Genomic DNA, 23,001 nt, shown 5'->3' with positions numbered 1-23,001 from the left:
CTTCAACACAGCAATTTAAACCTAATCCATCAACAAGTAGGCGCCTAATCTCAGCCTAATGTGAGCAAGAGAGGTCCCAGTTCCACATGCACTCATCCCTGTTCACGGGCACCCATCGGAGGTGGTTTGATTCCCCTCTTGCTGCTGGAGATGCTGTGGTACTTGCATTCCAGCTCTCAGCACTGAAAGAATATTCTCCATGATGTATTTATTATTTCAAATAGCCCAAGACGCTGTCTCCAAGCCTACCGATCTGGCTGCTAATAACCATTGCAAACCGGAGCAGCATCCCAATTTCCGAAGCAGTAAATCCAGCTCTCAGCTACCAAACTGACAGCTCTCATAAAAGAAAGAAAGAAATGCAAGCAAGTAAAACATCCTAAGGAAATTATCGTTCAAATTAACTGCAGACATAAATTTATCCATCTGTTATCATAAGTGTTACTCAAAAGTTATTTGCCCATAAAAATGAAATAAACCAGAGTGATTTTCTTCTTAAACATTGACTTCATGTGTATAGTCTTAGTTGCCAAAATATTAACTCTTTTTAACAGCCCGTGTGCTCTTGGCTGCGTCTTTCTTGACTGTAAATGGACCCTTATAAATTGCTTGTATACATCAGGTCTGCGGGCGCTTCACTGTTATTATCGATCAATAATTCCTAGCAAGCCAGGATGGATTTTCAAGACACAAAAACCAAGCAAACCCTCAAATTTTACTTGAAAGTAGTCTATTTAGTTACCTTTGTTCATTCAAAGGGAAGAATTACCATGCCTGTGACTGGAAAAATATCACTTAACTGCACAAACAATAAATGCTGTTTCATTACTATAGTTTCTGTGAATATAGGTATGGTGAGATTTTCACATTAAGTCTGAATACGGTAAACCCTGGCAGGAGAAGAATGAAATGTATAGAGCTGGGTCCCATTTTACCCAGAGCCGCTGTTTTTCTTGGAGAGGAGAAAGAAATGAAAGTAGAAAGAATAAATGGATATTTTCACTTCTACATGTTTTATAAAGGAACAAATTCAAAGCCTGAACTGTCCCAATGCATTTCAATTGTGAGTAATCCCATGGAAGGCAGGGAAGGGAGAAATCTATTGAAAAGTGTACTTTTTATGTTTCAAAATGGCAGAAAACTGAAAAGCTCCATTTAGAATTGTGCAATATAATTTTTTTAATACTTCTGACTGGAATAACAAAAAAACTATCTTTCAACAGCATAAAAACGCTTCACTTTGTGGATGTAGAAGCTGTTTTATTGCAACTTGCATGGATATGGAAATGCCCGTCCCCTCACCAGCTCTCTGTCCCATGACAAGGGACATTATCCAGAATATTTGTTTCAGATTATTTCCCATTCCTCATGTCAACCTTAAACACAGAGGGACCGAAATGAAGTGAAACCACCCTTGCAAACGTGCTCCTGCAGACTCCATCGTGTCTGCCCTAACCAAAGGTGCACTCCTCAAACTTGGCGCTGCAGAATTCATGGGGATATGCGAAATTCATCTATCAGCAAAAACACCTTTCAGTTTTATTAAAAGCAAAACCACATCCTCAAGGTTGTAGAAAACAAATTGAATTAATGACCTAAGCACATACAAAAAAACCCCCTTAAAATTAAAGCTACAGATTAAGATTGCAAAATACAAAACGTATCGTAAAAGCCACTTGTATAATTCAGTGCGCGAAATAAACAAACCAAAACTAAACCCTTCAGGAGAAAAACTGTATTTGGATCACAAGAGAAATTGAACTTGCTTGCATTTTGGCATTGAAAAATTAATAATTTTCTCAGTACTTGCTGCATAAAGGAAAAGCAAAGCAGCCCAAGGAGGAGTTAATTGCAGTTTGAGTGGGGATGGGCTGCAGGGATGGTCTGGTTTAGCGACAAAAGCCAAAGGGATGCTGGCACAAAGCACCCAAACACAAAGCAGTTTTCAATGAGCCCTGCTGCACGTGTCTGCTCTGCCTGTTACAGCTGGTGCTGCGAAAGAAATAACCCAGCAACAAGGGCGGTTTTCAACAGCACCCAAAGCGGAGGGAAAGGGACAGAATGAGCCCCGCTCTTCATGAGCCGGCTGTCCCCAGCGCTCCAGGTACATCCTCAGTGATGGGGACGGGGAATGGAAGCTCAAACCTCCAACAACTTACACACGACTTTCTATGGAAAGCAATGTGTAATTAGTATCCAGTTGCTTAATCTCATTTCTGTTGTCAGCTCGTACAAATAGCTGCAGTGCATTGGATCCAGCACCCATTTAGTCCAAATCCTCCCTCAGGCTCTGGGCTGCAAGTGATGCCCAGGAAAAGCAGATAACGATGCCCAGTTTATCCTCCCAGTACGTACTGGTTAAGTGACTTCAAAAACCGAAGACTACATCAAAACCATCATGTTCAATAGCCTCTGATAAACCTCACCCCATGGGTTAGACGAGCTAGTTTTTATTAATCCCTGGCCAGTTACAAACCACCGCAATATATTTTCCTACTGTAAAAACAGTTAAGCAAAATTCCTTGGACAGAGATATCGGGCAAGCCTGAGATTAAATAAGCTTGGGAAAATTCACTCTGGATGCACTCAAAAAATGCATACGTCAAAATGCACGCTAAACCCCGCAGTCTTTAATCAAAATTCCCACTGAAGTGAGTAGCGAAAGGCGAGTCGTGCCAGAGTTCGGAGCAAGAGCCATGGGATGAGAAGGAAAGTCCTGTCAAACATGAGCAATTGTCACGGGGAGGGAGCACCAGGAGGAGCCCATCGCCTCTCACACAACTGCCCTGAAGTTGGGGGAAGCTCAAAGAGCTGCTTAAGCCAGCACTCAGCAGAACTACAGCATGAATAGTTATTATTTATACTCTTATCACACAGAAACGGGAATTCCATTGGAAAGGAAAAAGAAAATAAAAATGGGAGAGAAAGGACAGTAGCACGTTCTGTTGTGGACTCACAGGAATTCTACAGACATCTTTGTTCTGCAGATTTCACAGAGAGAATTTAAGCAGGCAGAGGGATGCATTAGATTTTTACTTAATGATTTAAAATGCTGGTATTTAGTGACACACATAACTCATGTGCTTGTGCAAGGTCCGGGACAGGATTCTGCACAGACACAGCACCTGGAGCAGCCCCAAAGGGTCTGAAGCCCCACATCACAGCAAGGTTTGTGTTCCCTTTGGTACCGGGGCTTGCAAATTCAAAGGCGCTCAAACCACCTCCTACACCTGCAGCCACAAACACAACCACGGTGTGAACACAACGCAAGGTGCCAGACCCAGACTCATCTGCTACACCAACTCACTCCATCTCAGAAGCAGGTGAGACAAACAAAAGCCTTTCTGCTTCAAAAATAAGCTCCTTAAGAAATCTTGCAGGACCAGAGACAAAACCCTGAAGCATTCAGACACTTCACTTCCAGCCACGATAACCAAACAAAATAGAGAAATTAACACCGTACCTGCTCCAAAGGCAAAGAAGAAGCTCTTGTCTGTGTTCTCCCTTAGAAGCGCCATCACTCTCTTGCCCATCCTCTCGTTCCTCTTGTAGATCAGCTCCTGTCTGAAGTAGCTGTCTATCTCCTGAGCTGTGACCTGCTCGTGTGGCGGAAGCGTTGTGTTGATGAAGTTAGGGACCTGAAATGGAGAGAAAGGCGGTGGTCAGGTGTCAGTGGTTAAGTAAGTCCCAAAACACAGGTTGTTTTCATCTACCCTTATTTAAACCAGCTGAGCATCATTAGCAAACACCCAAACCATAACACTGGAGTTTGCTGGGATCTCTACAATGAAAAACAAACCAACCCACCCCAGCTAACATAGTTGTTTAGGTTTTTTTTTGAAGTGAAAGTAATATTATACTAAATGAAAATTAAGTCCAATTTGACTTTTCTCTGTTCCTTCAACAGAATGTAGTTTTAGGTGCTACATTTGGGTGAGTTACTAAAGCCCTTATTCTCTGCCTGTTCAACACAGTTCATTAGCTATTTAATACCAGACCAAGTCCTGTAATCTGTTCTCAGCTGAAGTCACCATGAACTTGAGTAAGGACTGCAAGACCTGGCCTGTATATCCACTTTTTAAATAACCCAAACAGTTAAGGACTGTTCTAGTCAGGGCAGCAGAACCAGGAATGAGCCAGGACTTAAGCTGTAAAGGACAGACAAGTCAGAAGTCTCTGCTGATTAGGTCAGGCAGCTTGTTTTGACACGGTGAGGGTCCAAGGTCTATCACGAGAACTGGGGAGCGCTGAAGGTGGGCAGCGTTTGAGGGCTGTTAACAGGACCCAGGTACCCCCTGGTGATTTTCTGTGCCTCGCCAATGGAAAGCAGCTCAAGCTGCAAAACCCAGATTCAGATTTCTGAGTCCCTGGGTACATGTAAAGCTGCCAGGATTTCCAGCGTTAATCTGAGCCAGCGGTAACAGCCCATCAGGGGAACATCCCTCACTCACTGGACAACCTGCTCTTACAGAAAGCAGGAGCAGCAATGCTGGGGGTTGAATAGCTTCGGGCATCCAACTCCAACCAGGTTTGATGCTGGAGGTCTAGACAGCTCAGGGACAGAAGGTGTGTTCAGACCTTAAGCAAGATGATCTTTGTCAAGAAGGCACGCTCCTTCCTTCAGCTTGTGCAACTCCATCACATGCAGCCCTGTGTCCACAGTCAACCCAGTTTGTTCCCCCTCCTAAAATACAGGCCACACAATAGAGCAATACACTTGCCTTTACTTTTTCTCCTTCCTTCCTTCCTTCCTTCCTTCCTTCCTTCCTTCCTTCCTTCCTTCCTTCCTTCCTTCCTTCCTTCCTTCCTTCCTTCCTTCCTTCCTTCCTTCCTTCCTTCCTTCCTTCCTCCCTCCCTCCCTCCCTCCCTCCCTCCCTCCCTCCCTCCCTCCCTCCCCTTCCCTTCCCTTCCCTTCCCTTCCCTTCCCTTCCCTTCCCTTCCCTTCCCTTCCCTTCCCTTCCCGAAAGAGTTTTCCAACAGCAGAGAGATGAATCTAAAACCAGGGAGTGTTTTTGGTCAGCATTTCTCATGCTTGTCCAAAGAAGACAAAGCAAAGCATCGCACTGAGAGGCACATCATCAGCTCCAGGTCCCGCTGCACCTTGTGCACTCCTGTATTTCTAATGACTGCTCCACCACCGGCAAAAGTAAAACACGCCCGCCTGTTTCTGTGTGTGTGTGTGGCAGAGGACAGAAGATAAATGATGGAAGTAAGTATGCCTGTGCACAGTAGTGCAACCACACTCTGAGCCACAACACTGGCCCCATTAATCACCTCCGCTCCCCCCCGTATCGCGGCTCCTTTCCGCAGCCGGTGACACACACCATGCCTGGCTTCACGGAGGTGGCTGCTCCTGATGATTTAAGAAACCCTTTGGATTCCTAACGACCAGGCAGGGATCAGGAAGTCAAGAAACAGTCACAAGCAATTAGGAAGCTGTTAACTGCAACCACGATTTAAGTTTGGCTTTTTTTGTTGTTGTTTTAAAAGGATGAGCTACAGAATGCTCCAGAGGGATGCACCAGAGGGATGCACCTTCCCTCTTCCCCTTCATCAAATATTTTTGCTTCCATTCAATGTAAAAATGAATTTTAACACTTTAACGATAGGTATTTGGTGTTTTGAACTGAGAGTGAACGGATGAGACATTCGCTGTGAGGACTGACCACCTAATAATTGCTGAGCACTGCTACTAGTATTTAAATATATAGTGGGGTGGACAATGTGACTATTGAAAAACTGTAACTACTAATTTTGCTGTTCATCTAAGAGAGGAGCAGTTGGATCATCAGGAGAACACTGTGCTCCCCATCACCTGGGACCTGCTCACTTTATAGCAGACACGTGTGAGAAGAGGGAAATAGATTCTTTCTGTCCAGTGAGCCACGCAGTTTTCTGAGCATCCACCCAACTCATATATATATATATATACACACACATACACTACGTATTTCCCATGGAAACTCAATAATATATTTCATTCAGGGGTGTTCAAAAGAAAGAATATTTTGTTTGACTGAATCAGCCAGAACTCTCTCTTTTTTCTATTCCTATTCACTTTGGGTTACGGCTTTCCTATGGACAGCATAGCTGGACCCCAGACTCAGTCATTAGGTACACCCTGCATCTCTCAGTTGAGCTTTTGAGGTTAAAGGAAGAGAATACGAGTCCCAGTCTTGCAGGAATCTCCTCCCCTCCACACTGCCTGTGTAATTTTGAGTTGGTATCCCTGGTGGAATATTAGTGTGGGTAAAGCTCTGCACACACATCTGAGCTTACGCTGCTGTGGGATGCGGGCCATAATTCTTCACCTTTGAAGTCAGTGGGAGCTTTAGGGAAGAAGAAAGAGGAAGGATTGTGGAGTGGTTATGACACTACCCCGAAAAAATGGTTCTGTTCCCATGGGCGATGCAAATCTCTCGCATGATCACAAGCTTGTCATTTGGGTTTAGACCTTCAAAGGGAACTCAGCACTTAACCTCCACTAAGTATCTTTGAAGCATTTGGCTTTATTCCTCCTGTCTCTCAAAAGTCCATCTGTAGAATGGGGACAGCAAGGCTTTGCGAGTTGAGAACAGATGTGAGACACAAGGCGCTGGCTGAACCTCGCTGCTGAGGGACCCAAAGCAAGATCCAAAGTCCAAGACAACGCTCAGCGGTAACCTCTCCTCCCACAAATACTTTGTGGAAGGAGGCTGGGATTCTGCTTCAATCATCAGCATAAGAGCGAACAATACACTTTAGCTTAGAAAAACACATCAGCCGTATCTCAGGGTCTGTGCTATGCTGTTAGCTTTGTCTATATAGATAGAGAGAACACAATGAAAAAAGAAGATAAAAGCAAAATGTATTGGTGCAAAGTCTCCTATCACATTTAGGGCTTACTGCCAAACTTCTGCTGAAATTTCATAAACACTGGACTACATTTAAGTACATTTTCTTATTTACTATTTTCTAATATTTGGACAAATTTTCTGGGCAGAGGCACATTGCCAAAGATTTATCTGCAAATAATTTTTATTGGACACATATAAGCAACATCAACTTTGGTTAACATTTTGTTTTCCTGCTTTGGATCTATTGGCTCCAGTGGAACTGCTCTAGATTCAGTCCAGTATCAAATCACAATCAGATGTGGAGGAACAATGTTATTGTTTCTACACCTATACACCACATTTCCCAATCTTCTAACAGCCTTTTTTAGTCTCATTTTGTTTCAGTGGTGCTAGCCTATTCTGAAATGTGCATTCAAATTATGTCAATGAAAAGCTGCTACTATCAAGATGAGAATAAAGGGGTGTGAGGCAAAGCTTTCTTGCCTGTGTGCAAGCAGATGTGGTCTTCATCCATATGTCTATCTGTGGATGGAGAAGAGGAAGCTGAGACAGGGAAATGAGAACCCAAACCCCACTGTGGATAATACAGCGAATCTAAAAACCTTTCCTGCCATTATGTTCCTGTGTCTTGCTCAACCCTCTTGTCTTCTCAGACTCTTGTCTCTCCCCATCAGATACCTAATGGCTTTCCAGCCTTGCCTCCTGTGACACGTTGGAACTGCAGATGGTCACAGGTCCAGCATCATCACTGATGCTTGCAGGGGAATCTGTTAACACCACCTTATGTGTCCCTCTCTCCCCAGAGCATCCACAGGTTGAACAGAGAAACAGGAGGCACACCCAGGGCCACAGGGGATGTCTATGGAAAGGCTCAGACCTGAGTTCCAGTCCAACATCTACATACAAACCCATCCATCTCCCGACAGAAAAGCTAAGCCTTCGTTCTGTTAGTCCTTATCTCCAGTTGTTAGCACGGAGTTGTTCCAAGATCACGCTGACTGCATTTATTCTTTTTAAAGCATGATAAAGGTTGGATTTTCTTTATTAGTCTTCTAGTTTATGAGCTTTACGTGGGCAGTGGCCAGAAGACAAGTGAGGGATCGTACTTTGAAGGATTTTGCCTGTACCACGCAGGTCAGGAACTACACAAGATAAGGATCTCAAGAGCTGACAGCGCGGCTTAGGAGGGCGGCCAGGGAGCCGGAGCAGCATCCCGAAACTGCCGCCTCCTCCGACAGGCTCCACAGCCCTAAATTCACACCAGCCCTCCTTGGGTCAGAGGGTGACATCCGAGCTGGAGTTATCATTCGCATATGAAGGGAGGATACCCTCCCGTTAACCAGCCTTGACGGTGCATTGTGGATTTTACTGCTGTGCTGCAAAATATACTGCGCTGGGCTTGGAAAACACCTGTTTCCCTCTGATTTATGGGCCCTTCTGGCATCTGGGAGAGCAATATCCACTTTCTGCAGCCTCTGATAGGGAGGATTCAAACAGCGCAAAGTGAAGGGGCTGCGAGAGCAAGTATGTCCTGGTGGAGGAGGAGGTGGTGCTGGACAGACAGATGTTGTGATCAACTCAGCTGGTTCTCCTCCAGTACTCCTGAGTTTCCACCCTGATGGAGACCTTCATTGGCCAACGAGGAGGCACCTGCATAATCTGATTTAGCCCAAAGTTGGCAGCTGCCAAGAAGATGAACTTCCAGCTTGTTCTGGAAAAGGGAAACCACGAAGGAGCTCTGCCAAATGGTGTCAAGAACGTTGTGATTAACCCTTTACTGCTTTCTTTTAAGCACCAAAATTTAAAATAATACATTAGAAGCCTGAGTGGACTGTAAAAGGAGTCTTTGATCTTCACAGTTAAGTCAGTTTCATCACTTCTTTCCTTTTCCCAGGGCAAACATCTATCCAAGATGGGACTTTAGAATAATTCAGATAGATAGACAGACAGACAGACAGACAGACAGACAGATAGATAGATAAGTTGGTTGGATTCTCAGAAACCTGTATGGCTCACTGGACAGAAAGAATCTATTTCCCTCTTCTCACACATGTCTGCTATAAAGTGAGGAGGTCCCAGGTGATGGGGAGCACAGTGTTCTCCTGATGATCCAACTGCTTCTCTCCTAGATGAACAGCAAAATTAGAATTACAGGCACATCCAGTTCATCGATTTGGTGGATTTTTGGCTGCTAATATGGTTTATTAGAACCATATCCTGACACCAAACTCTGCTACAGACTCAGACTGATTTGAAGTCCTAACGGAGAGGGGCTTAGTAAACCCTGAACTGTTTTCTGGCTCTGATTCACTGCAACTGGGATGTGTTGCTGCAGTTCCCAGCGTTTCCGCACCACTTAGGCATGTGTAATCTTCTCTGAGCTAAAGGCTGGAGGCTCCTTTCTGCACTGATAAGCTCCCTGTTCCCATCCTGCAGGGGATGCTCAGGCTTCTGGGGTGTCCCACACCCCCACCCCACTCTGCTCTTTTCCAACGCGTTCTCCCCTCCACCTGCTGCCCCAGAGGACAGAGGCACAAGGCCAGGAGCCCCAGCAGCTTGGACCCTTTCCCTGGAGCAGCCACGGCAGGACGAGGAGGAAGAGGCTCCTCTCACAAACCCAATACTGCAGGGCACCAGAAACACACACAAAATATATGGATGAGGCTGGAGAGGAAAAAAACAGGGGGGCGGGGGGCAAAAATGCTTTTTGCTTGAAGGAATTTGAGAGAGGAAGGAGAGGAAGGAGAGGAAGGAGAGGAAGGAGAGGAAGGCCAGTGTAAGAGCAAGAACATTTCTTGGGACCAGCTCTGGGGAGCCGCTTCTGGCTGTGAGCGAATCCCTGCCCACACACATCACTGCTCAGGGCCCATATACGTTGCAGATACATTGTGGTTCACGCCAGCATGCTTTCTGTAATTGGCCTGCCCGATGTAAAGCGAGCTTGGGAACTGCTCAGCACGGCATGGCAGCTTGAGTGGGAAAACAGAGGCCTTTGAAACTGAATTTCAAGTTAGCTGGCTCAGATCTGCGAGCAACTGGAGCATCTGAAGTTATAGAGAGGAAAACTACATGTACAGGAGGGGATGGAAAGTGAGGAAAGTAAACCGAAAGCTCAAGAAGTCTCTATGCATGGTGTATGATGGTTTTAAAAAACAACTCTGCAGGTGACACAAAAGCTGTAGGAATCATTGCTCCCGTCCTGGGAGTCCCTAAACCATCCCGACATCGCTGTGCTCCCAGGTGGCACCGGCCAGGTGACAGCCCCATGCCCTGCCTGGCTTGACCTTCTCCTCCCATACATTTGGGTGGAAGGAAAACGTGTTAAAAAACCAAAAATATGCAGAAAGGGCACAGGGATGGGTAAAAAGGCTTTCAACAAATCCCTGAGAAGTCATGTATGTTTTCTATTTGTGCTTTTAGACCAGTTAAACAGTTGCTTTCCAAGCACTTAGTGGGGGGAATAGAAATAAAAAGCAAGCAAGCCCAGCCCCTCGTCCAAGGCCTCCCTCCCCACCCCAACCCCTGCTCCCCTTGGTAGCGATGCCAAAATATGCAGCCGGCCTCTCTATCTGAATGAATGTTTTGATTAAAGAAGTCTTAACAAAACACAGCCAGAACAATGATCCCGGCCCCCTTTCTGCAAGCTTCACCCAGCTATGCAGTGTATATTTAGGGCTAGATTACAGGGACCTGTTCATTAATTGAATGAGGATGACAAGCCTGCAGTGTATGCAAATAAAGGTTTGGGTTTCAGCGGGGAGGGTGAATCTTAACTGCCTAATGATACTCCTGCTGCATTTAAAGCCCCTTTAACATAGTGATTTTTTGAGGCCAGCTTTCACGAGCTTGCAAGCATATGGAAAAGTTCAAGTTTTTCTATTTCCCTTCCAAACGCTTTGTTTCCTTTGACAAACAACATGATTTTTTTTTCTGTTCTCACACTAAAACCATCACCTATTATATTGCCATGACACCCAAGGAAAGATACTGATCAAAGGGCAAAGTGGGGCAATAAAGTGAGAAACCGGGGCCAGCGGGTTTGGTTTTGGGGTTGGTTTATTAAAGTACTGCAATTCTTTTTGCAAAGGTATTTTTCATTTTGCCTTCTGTTGCACAGTGGGAGAACAGCTGGTCAGTGGTGGGTACGAACTCGGGTTTGGTTGTATTGAATATACATTGTATATTCAATGAGTTTCTTCCCACCCCTATTTAGTTAGACGCTACAGAAAGGCTGAACGTTTACGTGAAGTTTGCAATGTGATTTTAGCTCAAGAAAAGTGTGATCTGAAAGGTATGGTTTGCAAAATATCACACAACTTAGCAAGGAGCAAAGAGCGGGATAGAAGGGAATGCTGGTAAGAACACAAGAGCAGCTGGGCTGGACAATTTGCTTGAAGGAAATTCAGAGAGGAAGGAAGGAGAGGGAAGGAAGGGAGGAAGGAGAGGGAGGAAGGGAGGAAGGAGAGGGAGGAAGGGAGGAAGGAGAGGGAGGAAGGGAGGGAGGAAGGAGAGGGAGGAAGGAAGGGAGGAAGGAGAGGGAGGAAGGAGAGGGAGGAAGGAGAGGGAGGAAGGAGAGGGAGGAAGGAGAGGGAGGAAGGAGAGGGAGGAAGGAGAGGGAGGAAGAAGGCAGGAAGGAGAGGGAGGAGGAAGCAGAGGGAGGAAGGGAGGAAGGAGAGGGAGGAAGGGAGGAAGGAGAGGGAGGAAGGAGAGGGAGGAGAGGGAGAAGGGGAGGGAGGAGAGGGAGAAGGGGAGGAAGGAGAGGGAGGAGGGGAGGAAGGAGAGGGAGGAGGGGAGGAAGGAGAGGGAGGAGGGGAGGAAGGAGAGGGAGGAGGGGAGGAAGGAGAGGGAGGAGGGGAGGAAGGAGAGGGAGGAGGGGAGGAAGGAGAGGGAGGAGGGGAGGAAGGCAGGAAAGGAGGAAGGGAGGAAGGAGAGAGAAGGAGGAAGGAGAGAGAAGGAGGAGACGGAGGGAGGAGACAGAGGGAGGAGACAGAGGGAGGAGAGGGAGGAGACCTCCGGAGCTGCCACCACAGGGATGTCCTGTGTGGTGGGACAGCCCTGTCCTGCTGTCCAGCCCCGTCCTCCTGTCCAGCCCCATCCTCCCGTCCAGCCCTACCAAAACTCCAGCCTACTCCCAGTCCAACCAGCCCAGGCACAGATTAGATGATTACCTTTAAACTAGTTTTAATTATTTGTTAAGGCGAGATAGTTTGAAAGGCCTAGTGTAGGAGGTAAAGATGCAGAACATCTCCAAGAAAGCGTTTTGAAATGGAACAGGGACTAATTAGGAGAAAAAGAGGGAATAATTCAGATTAAATCAGTGAAGCAGAGGCAAATCAAGTTATCCTTGAAATGCATCTAAGCTGGTGGAAATGTACAAGGCTTGACTCTGGGTTTATCAGCAATCATCGCTCCCAGAGGAGAGAAGCTCCAAGTCTGAAGTTGCCATCAGGGAGCACAACCACTTTACACTGGAGAACCTTATCTGTGGTGTTCACGTGGTGTACAGCAATAGCGCCAGACCAACAAATGTTGTGTGAAGCAGTACCCAAGAACATGGTCTTCTCGGATAACGGCCGATGCTAAACCTGCCAAGTCAGCCAAGACAACCAAATTGCCCTCTCGCCTCTTTCCCCTCCCTGTCTTAATGAGGTGACAAATACATCTTCTGGATAGAACACAAAGGGAGAAAAAGTATTTTATAGCTTCAGTCCACAAGATATTGTTTAAAAAACCAGCAAGTCTTTCTCAATTCTCTTGAACAAGTCTTTCCAAGAAACACTTCATAAAGCAGCTCTTTAAAAAGTAAATAGTAAATAGTAAATAGTAAATATGCTTTACAGCAATGCATAGAAAACAGCATGCTACTACCTTGAACTCCACATGTTCTTCCCAATCATTCTTTCATACTCTTTTATAGTTTATTCCCTTACTAATAAATACAGGTAGTCAACAATCCTTAAATGTTTTTAATGTAAATCAGCTCTTTTCTGTAGGTGAATATGTTCCTTTTCTAATAACACAGCAGTCTTTGAAAGGAAAGATCTTTGCCTTGAAATGGCTTGTTCTAATTTTTCTCCAACTTTCTCTCCCATTGCTTTCTCCATGGAAATTGGAAAGAGAAGGAAGGAACTTCCAACATAAGGCAACTCTAAATGCAAACACATAATCACAATCTTCAAGCAAGACCCTATTTTCAAAACCTGTAGCATAAAAATTATCTGGGGATGTTCCAGATTATCAATAAAGAAAACAATCTCTGCGGTGTTTTCCCCAGCACTGTCATCAACAAGTAGACTTAACTCTCACAATCGGGATCTGTAACCAATTTTCTGAAATATGTTAGCCAAAATATAATACTGCTCCAATCTCGAATCCTGTTCTGACATTTTGGCTGCGCTTCTGTTTTTTGTTTTTTTTTTTAACTTCCAAATGCTCCCAATATACCAAGATGCGAAGCTGTAACTCAGGTGCAAGCGGAAAGTACGTATGATCCCACCACCGCTCTTCCGAGCTATGGGAAGGCAACACCTCTCCAGCACCACCTTGCACCACAGCCCAAAGAGAGGAGGTTGGAGATTTACTCTTGGGATACAAGTGGCTCTGAGCACACACGTCACCCAACACCGGGCAGCACCAGCAATGTCACGTTAACAAACACCCCTTCAAGCGTCACCAACCCTTCTCCTGGACCCAGAACGAGGAGCTCATGGGATCGGCTCCATTGCCGCCCGGGACAACCTTGCACTCGGTTCACTGGAAAGCCGATAACAACTTTCCCTGGAAGGACGAGAGGCTGTGCCAGCTCGCCTGCACTTTGTTACAGCTGAAAAATGATAAGATGCTTCCAAAGCCTTGCGTTACAATAGCTGTGCCTTCGGCTTAGGGATTTATCTCCCTTTGCCCTAGATAAAACTCCATTCCTTGGACAAATTAGGTCTGCTTGTCATTCAACACTCTACCTAATGGTCTCAGCTGTGTGTTTCTGCAGTTATTGAAGCTGGAGCATTCCACAGATAGTTTTCATTGATTTGAGAAGTGAGCCAGAAACCCAGTTGTATTTCATCCAGAATGAGAATGGAGCAAGTTAATGATGTAATTAGAATTATCAGGACCCTTAAATCTTAAACAACAGGTTTAAATGCAGGATGATAACATTTTTAGAGAAGTGTATAACACAACCTGGTGATTTATGAACACCAAGTGCATTGTGAAGTGATGCACTAAAACCTTTTCTTCTTTACTTTAGGGAGGCTGACTGCTGACATGGTGTTCACCTATGGATATCTACTGTCATGTTATCAGGACCATCATATGCTTTTCAGAAGGCAACAGCCACTGCCCAACCACTGTGTTTCAGCACAAATCCATCGGATTTGAACTGTAGAGGCAACTTGAGGTAAGGTTGACATCATTCTAGTAAGTTATACTAGGGAGGCTGGAGGGGCTCAAGAAACTCATCCATAAAACCTCAAGCCAACAGCATTAACATTTCCACTTGTGGTCCTTCTTTCTGCTCCAGGGTGAGTTTTGCTCTAAAGGCATCTCGGCATCATGGAGATGGATACTGAAGATGCTCTGTCTCCCAAGACTCATCCCAGAGGCATTTAGGAAGTTACTGCACCTGGGTATATACTCCCCAACCACCAGTGTCCCTGCAGCTGTGTTAGACCTCAGCTACCTCCCAGCTCATCACAGTGACCTAAACCAATGGCTCTGAACTGAGGCAACTGATGGACAGGTTCTGCAGCTCCCACTGACCTTCAAGGGACAAGCAGGCACTAGGAACCTTATAAACACCCCCCAAAAGTATCCTCAAAGAGCGAGGGTCACAGCCTTCTGTAGGTCTCCATGTCCCTGCGGAATGGAGCTGAATTCCTGACCTCCACCATCCACATGGGTGTTGAACTTTACGACTCCATTCCTGATCATTTGCTCCTTCCTATGTGACATTTCAAAGCGACATCAATGGTTCCAGCTGCAAGGACTTGCCAGACTTCTGAAGTGCTAGGGCAGCAGCTGGACGTCATGGAAGAACCAGCACACCTAAAAAGAGTGTGACACTTGTGTCCCAACACTAGCACAGGTCCCCACCCTGAAGTTCAGGTGACAATACATCCCACTTGATATATTTATAGTTTTTCTGCACTTGTAGGCCTGTCATTTGTTGTCACCTGATAAGACCTGCAATTCGCTCCCAACCCATGATAAATTCCTGTGCCTACATTTAATGTCTCAAGAGAGAGATCCCACGGGGGATGCTTCCTGTGTAATATTTAAGCCAGACTAATCTAATTGGGTAACCAAATGGCAAAGACTATGGTACAGAGAGTCTATCATCCTTGCAAAACATACATAGAATAAACCTTGGAATTCCTACAATTGGTAAAAGTTGACCTGAATAGGGAGTTTATTTTAGGTTTTAATTTTCTATTTTGTTCTACTTGCAATTAAAAATAAATGGTATGAAGCTGGTTTATAGAAACACCACGAAACAAAAAACCTCTTTACCCAAATTAAAAACAACAACCCGTGAGAGGAAAATACTCCACAACATTTAGAGTTCTGCAGGGACCAGTATACATACAGGGATTTTAATTTTCCACGGCCTCTAAGTGTTATAATCTCTATCAACTGTGTGCACCCTGGGACCATGACTAACACCAGTGCTTGAACCCTGACTCCTTGTTGGCTTCTTTCTTCTTTCTTCACCACTGTTTTTAAACTCACATTTGATCCAAGAATTTGCAGGGATAAAGAAGTTTTTACAGCAAACTGTTCCTCTCAAGTCGAACCCACAGGTCTCTTACAGGACGTTGTGTCAACAAATCGCACATGTCTGAGAGTCAATGCAACCAGTGTGAACGGCCATGACTTGTCTTGGGGACAAAGGCGTTATTGCTGCAGAAACTACCCGGATGGAGATTAAAAGATGACTCGAGACATTCAGATGCCAGGACTGTCTTGATGGTTTTACTGCTAGGAGTCCGTTCTTTGCATCCATGCCAAATACGCCCCCACACCTTGCAAGAGTTATTTCTACATAACCATTATGACTTTATCTCGTGTATTGTGTAAGAATAGTCACAACCACTGACTTCTCCAGGATCCTCTAAAATCATGAGCTCCCTACCTTCTCCAGCTCACAGACCCCATCTTTACAGATATAACCCTGTCTGAGTTGCTTTATCCCTTTTCAGTGCAAGGCTGTTCAGAATGAACAGTTCCGGCAGCTTTGGTACTAACACAGACTTTTGTTTCAATACTGCCCCATTATGTCCTGCTTAGTCACACTAAAACAGCGCTTCACTGTCTAGGACTGGATTAACGGGGACAGCAAAGGGGTTTTAGTCCATTCATCTGCCACTGTTTCTACTACTTGACAATGTTAACTGGATCAGGAAAAAGAGGAGACATGACCATTTGTTGAGAATTTAAGAAGCTCTGGAGCATCTCCTGTGTGAGGAAAGGCTGAGGGAGCTGGGGAAGAGGAGACTGAAGGGGGACTCATTCATGGGGATCAATATGGAAAGGGGGAGTGTCAGGAGGATGGAGCCAGGCTCTTCTGGGTGACAACCAGTGATAGGACAAGGGGTAATGGGTGCAGTCTGGAACACAGGAGGTTCCACTTAAATTTGAAAAGAAACTTCAACCCAGTGAGGGTGGCAGAGCCTGGCCCAGGCTGCCCAGGGGGGTTGTGGAGTCTCCTTCTCTGCAGACATTCAAACCCGCCTGGACACCTTCCTGTGGAACCTCAGCTGGGTGTTCCTGCTCCATGGGGGGATTGCACTGGATGAGCTTTCCAGGGCCCTTCCAACCCCTCACATTCTGTGATGTCTCAGAGATCTCTGCCTCAATCACCAGACTGAGTTTACCCTCTCTCAGTTCTCTCTTGAAGTCACATATCCTTGATTTGCGTTTGCTAATGGTAAACCCATATCATGATTTAATAGACTTTCATTGGCAAAGCATCTATAACATTGTGGCTGCCAAAGTTTATACAGGTCCCCTCCAAGACAGTCACCGCACCTGAGACAGGAACATTTATCAAAAAAGGAGAGGTAGGAGATGACATGCAAAGACCAAGTTTCCACAGAATTAACAGGAAAGGAGAAAGAGAAACCTACATATTAAATGAGAATCTCAGAGTTTGCCATGAACTATCAAACTGGTCTGGAAAGCAGATTTCTGCTCCATTGAGAGTTTTAATAGCATTGGATAACTAAGATAAACAGAGACTGAAGGGCTGCCTGAGACACATACAAAATTATTGAATTATGACATGTTTGAGAAGTTATTTACTTTATAGAGTATTTACATAAGGTTCACTTCCTCTTCCTATATAAGCTCAAATATTACAAAGATGTTTTTCCCCCCTTAATGAGGGGACTACATTCAACAGCCACTGCTTCACTCCCCCCCCAAAAAAGGAAAAATAAATAATCCATAATTAACTATTTTTGAGGTACATTCATAGGAAGGTTTTGCAGGCAGTCCCCTCCCCAGAGCCCTGAGGATACCACGGAAACCCCACTCTCTCACCAGGCAAATGAGGTACGAGTGGGCAGAAAACACAGGGCATCAAAATGAATGGGGGAAAGAGGAGATGGGGTATAAAGTGATGATCCTGAGACCGAAGCCTTACTTATTGCTGTGCTATAGGCACCTGGTAAACTTTATGCCAGGTTCTTAATCCCTCTGGACCTCAACCCACCTCAGTTTTAATGAATACAGATTATTATATCCAGTGTAGAAATTTTAGATGAGGGTTTTGGTAGGAGACACTTCCTGGCTCTGTAGGGGACATCGCTATTAAAGCAGCAGATTTTTCTCCATTAGTTGGCCCACCTGCAACACTTTTGCTTACCTGAGAAGTGTCATGGTTGAATATGACAGCATTCAGGTCTCCACAGTTATAATGCTTGATGAGATCTTCAGTGGTATATGGGGCCTGCAAGCTCCCTGCTCGGAGGCTTTCGTGTTGGAGCAGAGTCTGGTTCAGAGCAAACAGCACCTGTAGGAACACACACAGGTAGAACAGGGAGGGGTTAAAGATGAGGGATCAAAGCCTAAAAGGCAAAACCTTGAAGAACTCTCTTGCACCTGAAGTCAATTGATCCATCCTGGTTGGTCTTCAGGCCCTCGCAGCTCAAAGTGGATCAGATGCAACCAGCAGAAGACCTTGTTGTAAGACCCTTAATATTCCTCATTAAGTATAATTTCACAACACATACACACATTGCCCAGACATCACAGTTTGAGGGCTTTTAGGCTGTCTTTGCTGACTAGTCAGCTACATGAGAGACACTGAAAAGAAGAGGTCCTTAAATTCAGAAGCTTTTATTGCCTCTCTTTCCTGACCACCTGCTTAAATCCAAAGCCCAAACTCAGAGGGTTTTGACAAAAATAGAAATCTATCAAACTCCTCAAGTTCCAGTTGTAGTATTAGGGCTTGCTGCATGCTTCTAGTAGCAAAAACATTAGGAAATTAATTATTAGCCTCCCTCTTTTAGTCTTTCCCCCTTCACCCACTGCTTTGCAAAGCGAACAGGGACACTGAATGGTGACACTGTCCACAGACTAGCAGTGTCCCCATCCCAACCTTGAATATACCAACAAAGCAGAAGCACTATTTACTATGGAATTCAGCTAACAAAACAAACAAAAAAGTCCTTAAAGATGGTATTTATTTCCTTGCATTACAAAAGGCAAATTTCACATTAACTACCACAAACCCTTCCGTATTTGTGATAGACTGTAGGAGTAATTTATACCAGTTACTGAACCACCAAGTCTGGGCTTTTCACATTCCGCCTTCTAAGAACCTTCCAAAGAAACTTGATAGAAAGTAGATGAATAAATCAGAAGAACGGCATTTAAAGACAGTTTCTCGCAAATTATATAAAGAAACCAAAATATTTTTCCTACAATAAAGTGATACGTAGTGACTGCAAATCCAGAGTTCTGAAAAGCTATATTGATGTGTCATTTTTCATGGAAAGGCTCCTGCGTCCCTCAGCCTCATGTTTCACCACATTTTTGGCTTCCCTCATCTATAACAGCAGTGCCATATCCATCCCATGGAATAACCATCATCCCAAAACCTGGGTAAACTAACCCGGTTGAGCCTGTGACCCATATTCTTATTTACTGGGCTTAAGCAGCTGAGCTCACTTTAAGCAGCAAACCTCAGAGTTTAAAATTAACAATGTACACATGTATTTGCAGGACGGAAGTTCTTAATAGATCAAAATTATGATTCCCATTGAAGTTTATAGGAAAGGAAACAGTAAATTTGATTCACTCCTGCAAAACCTCAGGTATCAAATAAATACGATCTGAGACGATAATAATGATAATAATAATGATGATAATTATAATAATGATAACAATAATAATGATGATGATGATGATGATGATCATGATAATAATAATAATTATAAAGTAAAATGTATCTCCAGGGTGTTAATAGCCTCTTAATAGAAAGCTGTGACATGCTAACTAACATGCACAAAATGATTGAGGAACAGCAAATGTTATTTTTTAATGTACTTTTAAAAAGCATAAAGATGCTCTCTGAACTGAACCTGTGACACCTCCATTCAGCAACTGGTTCCCCATTAAGATCTAAGCCTAAAAGATTTCCTTGCCTAGATCTAAGGGTCTCTTCAGGCTTTTGTACAAAGAGAACCGCAGGACCACGGGATGAAGTTAAGCATCTTCCTAATTCATTTCTGCTCTAATTTAAAAAATCTGCAAAAAAAAATACAGTTTGAAAAATTTCAAACCTTTGAAAGGATCTGAGGTTTTTGTTTTTGCCCCAAGGGCTACAGCTCCAAGAGGAAACGGTTCATCCCAGGATTTCCTGGGGATTCTAAACATTTTGGCTAATAAAAATAAAAGCTTAGGAAAAGGTTGATGGGCAAACCGAGTACTGAGGTTTCCCCAAAATGCTTTTAGTCAAATCCTTCGCAGTTTGTATTTTTTAAACAATGGATGTTGCTGGACTTTAATATACAAAAATATGTATACATATAGGCACACACATATACAAACCACCAACAAACCCTGAGGATAACACACTGTGTTTTATAATAAATATAACAAATCTTTACTTTTATTCCCAGTGCCTTTTTTTGGGGTGTGGGTTGTTGTTATTCTGGCTTCCTGGGCATTAATGCTCCAGGTCTGTCTGCCTGACTCATCCTAATATATTTGGAACCTATTTGCTGATTTCAGTCTCATCTGCAGAGGGTTAGAGGCCCTAAAGAAAACTGTCTATACGTTACTCGAATACAAGTGCCAGGCCACAGAAAAGCCCCCAGTGCAAGTAAATTTCTTATAAGACACCAAAGATTCTGTAACCACTTAAAGAGATTTCTAGAGAAGTCTTGCTAAATCAAGCCATAACCACCATGGTTTTGGTCAGGCGCTTCAAAAGGAACGTGAAGAGAAGCAGGGTCTTGTCGCAGCCGTCTGCTCGCTGCCTGGATTTGTAGACCATTTCCTTCCGAGTCAGGTTAAAGCCGTCTTAAAACCTGAATTTATTTGTCCTTACTGTTCTGATAATGCCACAAAAACAACGCCGCTTCCTTTCCTTCTCTCTATCTTAATATCAGTGCCCCCATGACCCCCAGCCTAAGCCCCTATCTGAGCTGAATCTCCCAGAGGTGCCTGAGATTACTGAACAACTGATGACTTCAAAATAAACACACTTAGAGTGACTGCCTATACACAGTCCCACCTAATAAATACAGCAGACAGTATTTGTTCTGGGAAGTGATGGAAAGTTATGACTTCAGCTCTGGGAAAGTGCATTTTTATTCACGCAATTTATGGTCCTCACTTCGGCGCGCTTTGAAAGCCGCTGTCTCTGGCCCCCATTGGCAACCGATCAACCATGGACTACACAAAGGGATTTTCACCTTGCCAGAAGGAAGCCTTTTGATCCAAGTGGTGTCGTTGTCCTGTGCAAAGCAGCAACGCAACACGCAGATTTTATTTGGGTGTTTGGAGACACCAGCTCAGCCCTTAGGGCAGACCTATGGGTCCTGGTTTACTACCTGAGAGAGTTTAACTCGTTAGTGAATCAGACTGGGCCATTTCTTATGTTTCTTATGCCAACTGTTCTCACCATCACCCAAAAGCGTCTGTGCTGCTGCCTCACTTCAACGTTTATTCTTTTGCATCTATGATCCTGGGCACTTCAACCAAATCCACAGTGACCGGTCTTTGCCACCCATGTGGCCTCGATTAGAGACCGAATGAGCCCATTGAAGACCACAGCTAACAGTTTCACTGATTGCCTTGACCCTCAAACAGGATTTCCCCCCTCCCTTTATGTCAGCTGCTTGTAAGGTCTTTTGGTCATAAGGTCCAGAATGGCATGGAAGAAGAAATGAGATGCCTGCTTTTCTAGATGTCACTCAGTACACGGAGTCTTTGCCACGATCACCACTGATTCAGAGTTAGCTGGATCCTTTCAGCTCTACATTTTTAACACTTTTCTATAGGTGAGTTGACTTTGTTTGATTATCCTGGATGCTCACGTGCTTTGTCAGAACCAATTCCTGACAAACGCTGGTGGTGCTTGACTCTCTGCCTACCACCTTGTCTAGCAGGCAGTGCTATGGATTTCTAACCAACTGGAAGGGTTACCAGGGCCACCTCTTCAATTTGTCTGACTCTGGACCCAAATTCTGCTACAATGCAAGAACAGCTTCATGGAGGCATCTGAGAGGCCATTCTGACATGAGACAAGGAAACCTTATTGCCACATAAAATCCTTGAGCAGTCCCAAACTTTCTTATGAACTATATTGCTAATAAAACAGATCACAAATTCAGGAATTGCAACAGAAGAAACAAATTTTATGTCAAGCTGAAGAGAAATAGAGTTGTGTTCCTCTGGAGCATTTGCTGTACAGGAGGCTCGAGAACAAAAGGCAACCCTGAGAAATCTCTCAGCCCAAACTTCACCGTTGGGTGATGGAGGAGAAATGACTTTGCAGCCCTGCAGTGACTAAGGCTGAGGTACAAACATCGCATCCACGGGACTCCAGTAGCTGGGCTTACAGGATGACCCTTGCATAGAACCGCGATTAATAACAATACCACAAAAACAAGTACTTAAATTCCATACTATGATGTCAGCTCTCGAGCAAGCAGCTATTGTTTTCATTTGCTCTCTCTTTTGGACACATGCCACCACAATGCAAATACTAAATAAGCATTACTGGAAGCATTTGAGTGACTATATCCTGTCAGTACTCAAATTGCAATGCCAGAAAATAAATTCCAACTCTCCTGCATCCTTCTAAACAAACTGCAACATGAACATTGAGGTATATTGAGTTCTTCAGGGGTCCTTCTTTTGTTGTTATCCTTCTCTGTACAGTTTCAGCTCAAAATAGTGGCTTGGGAAAACAATAACAGAATTAAAGAAAAACTAAGTCCCTGATTTTCCAGATTAATGCAGAGCAATAAAAGTGTTTGCCCAAATCCGTTCAGTTCCATTGGTTCATAGAAGACGGGTTTCCCCTTTCTTTGAATCTCTTGTGCTGTTGCAAGGAATTAGTGAGCTGTGAAACTCACCTAATGCAGACAGCATCAGGAAATGGCTCCAAAAAACAGCTCCTGAGGGATCTACAACGGAGTCCCCCAGTGTCGAAACGAAACCCGGGATGCATCGGCACATTGTAGAGCCGGGGCCGCGGCAGGAACGCGCCCGACTTTGTTGTTGTTGTTCCTATAAAGGGACAGCTAAGGAAAGTGAAACTATTAACTCATCCACTGGAATTTCTGCTCACAAAACCGTGCCCCCTGTTAAAGCTCCTCATAAAAGCCTCTTGGCTAGTTGGTTCCATATGTTCCCCAAACCCGCGGTTATTGCTTCTGAAAGGCAGGAGTAGTTAACAGTCTGCGGCTTGGCACTGACCAGGGAGACCTGAGGACCTCGCTTTTCCCCCTTCCCTTTCAAACTGCCAATTAACCCATTTAATAAAACAGTTTGAGTCTGACCAAGGTGCTTGAAGAAACCCGTAACCACCACCGATCCTATCGCCTCAGCCACGACAGCCACACGTGGCACGGCCTGGCAACGGCCCTGGGACTGAGAATGGTTTTCTTGATGCTGAAAAAGATGCAGGAGATCAGGGTTGCAGCCTTCA

The 23,001-nt window shown here is 44.6% G+C and overlaps 1 protein-coding gene across 1 annotated transcript in view; it reads right to left on the bottom strand.

The window, feature by feature from the left end:
* Nucleotides 1-23,001, bottom strand: part of TRABD2B (TraB domain containing 2B) — a 286,099-nt gene that overhangs the window by 117,105 nt on the left and 145,993 nt on the right. The window contains exons 3-4 of the mRNA XM_065842514.2: nucleotides 17,701-17,847; nucleotides 3,464-3,638 (exon numbers count right to left, since the gene is read on the bottom strand). Coding sequence (XP_065698586.1) covers nucleotides 3,464-3,638; nucleotides 17,701-17,847 — 322 coding nt within the window. The remainder of the gene's footprint in view (nucleotides 1-3,463; nucleotides 3,639-17,700; nucleotides 17,848-23,001) is intronic.

The sequence above is a fragment of the Patagioenas fasciata genome, chromosome 6 (genome assembly GCF_037038585.1).
Source record: "Patagioenas fasciata isolate bPatFas1 chromosome 6, bPatFas1.hap1, whole genome shotgun sequence".
Taxonomy (NCBI): domain Eukaryota; kingdom Metazoa; phylum Chordata; class Aves; order Columbiformes; family Columbidae; genus Patagioenas; species Patagioenas fasciata.
Note: the sequence above shows the minus strand (reverse complement) of the source record. Positions and strands in the feature narration are given on the sequence as shown.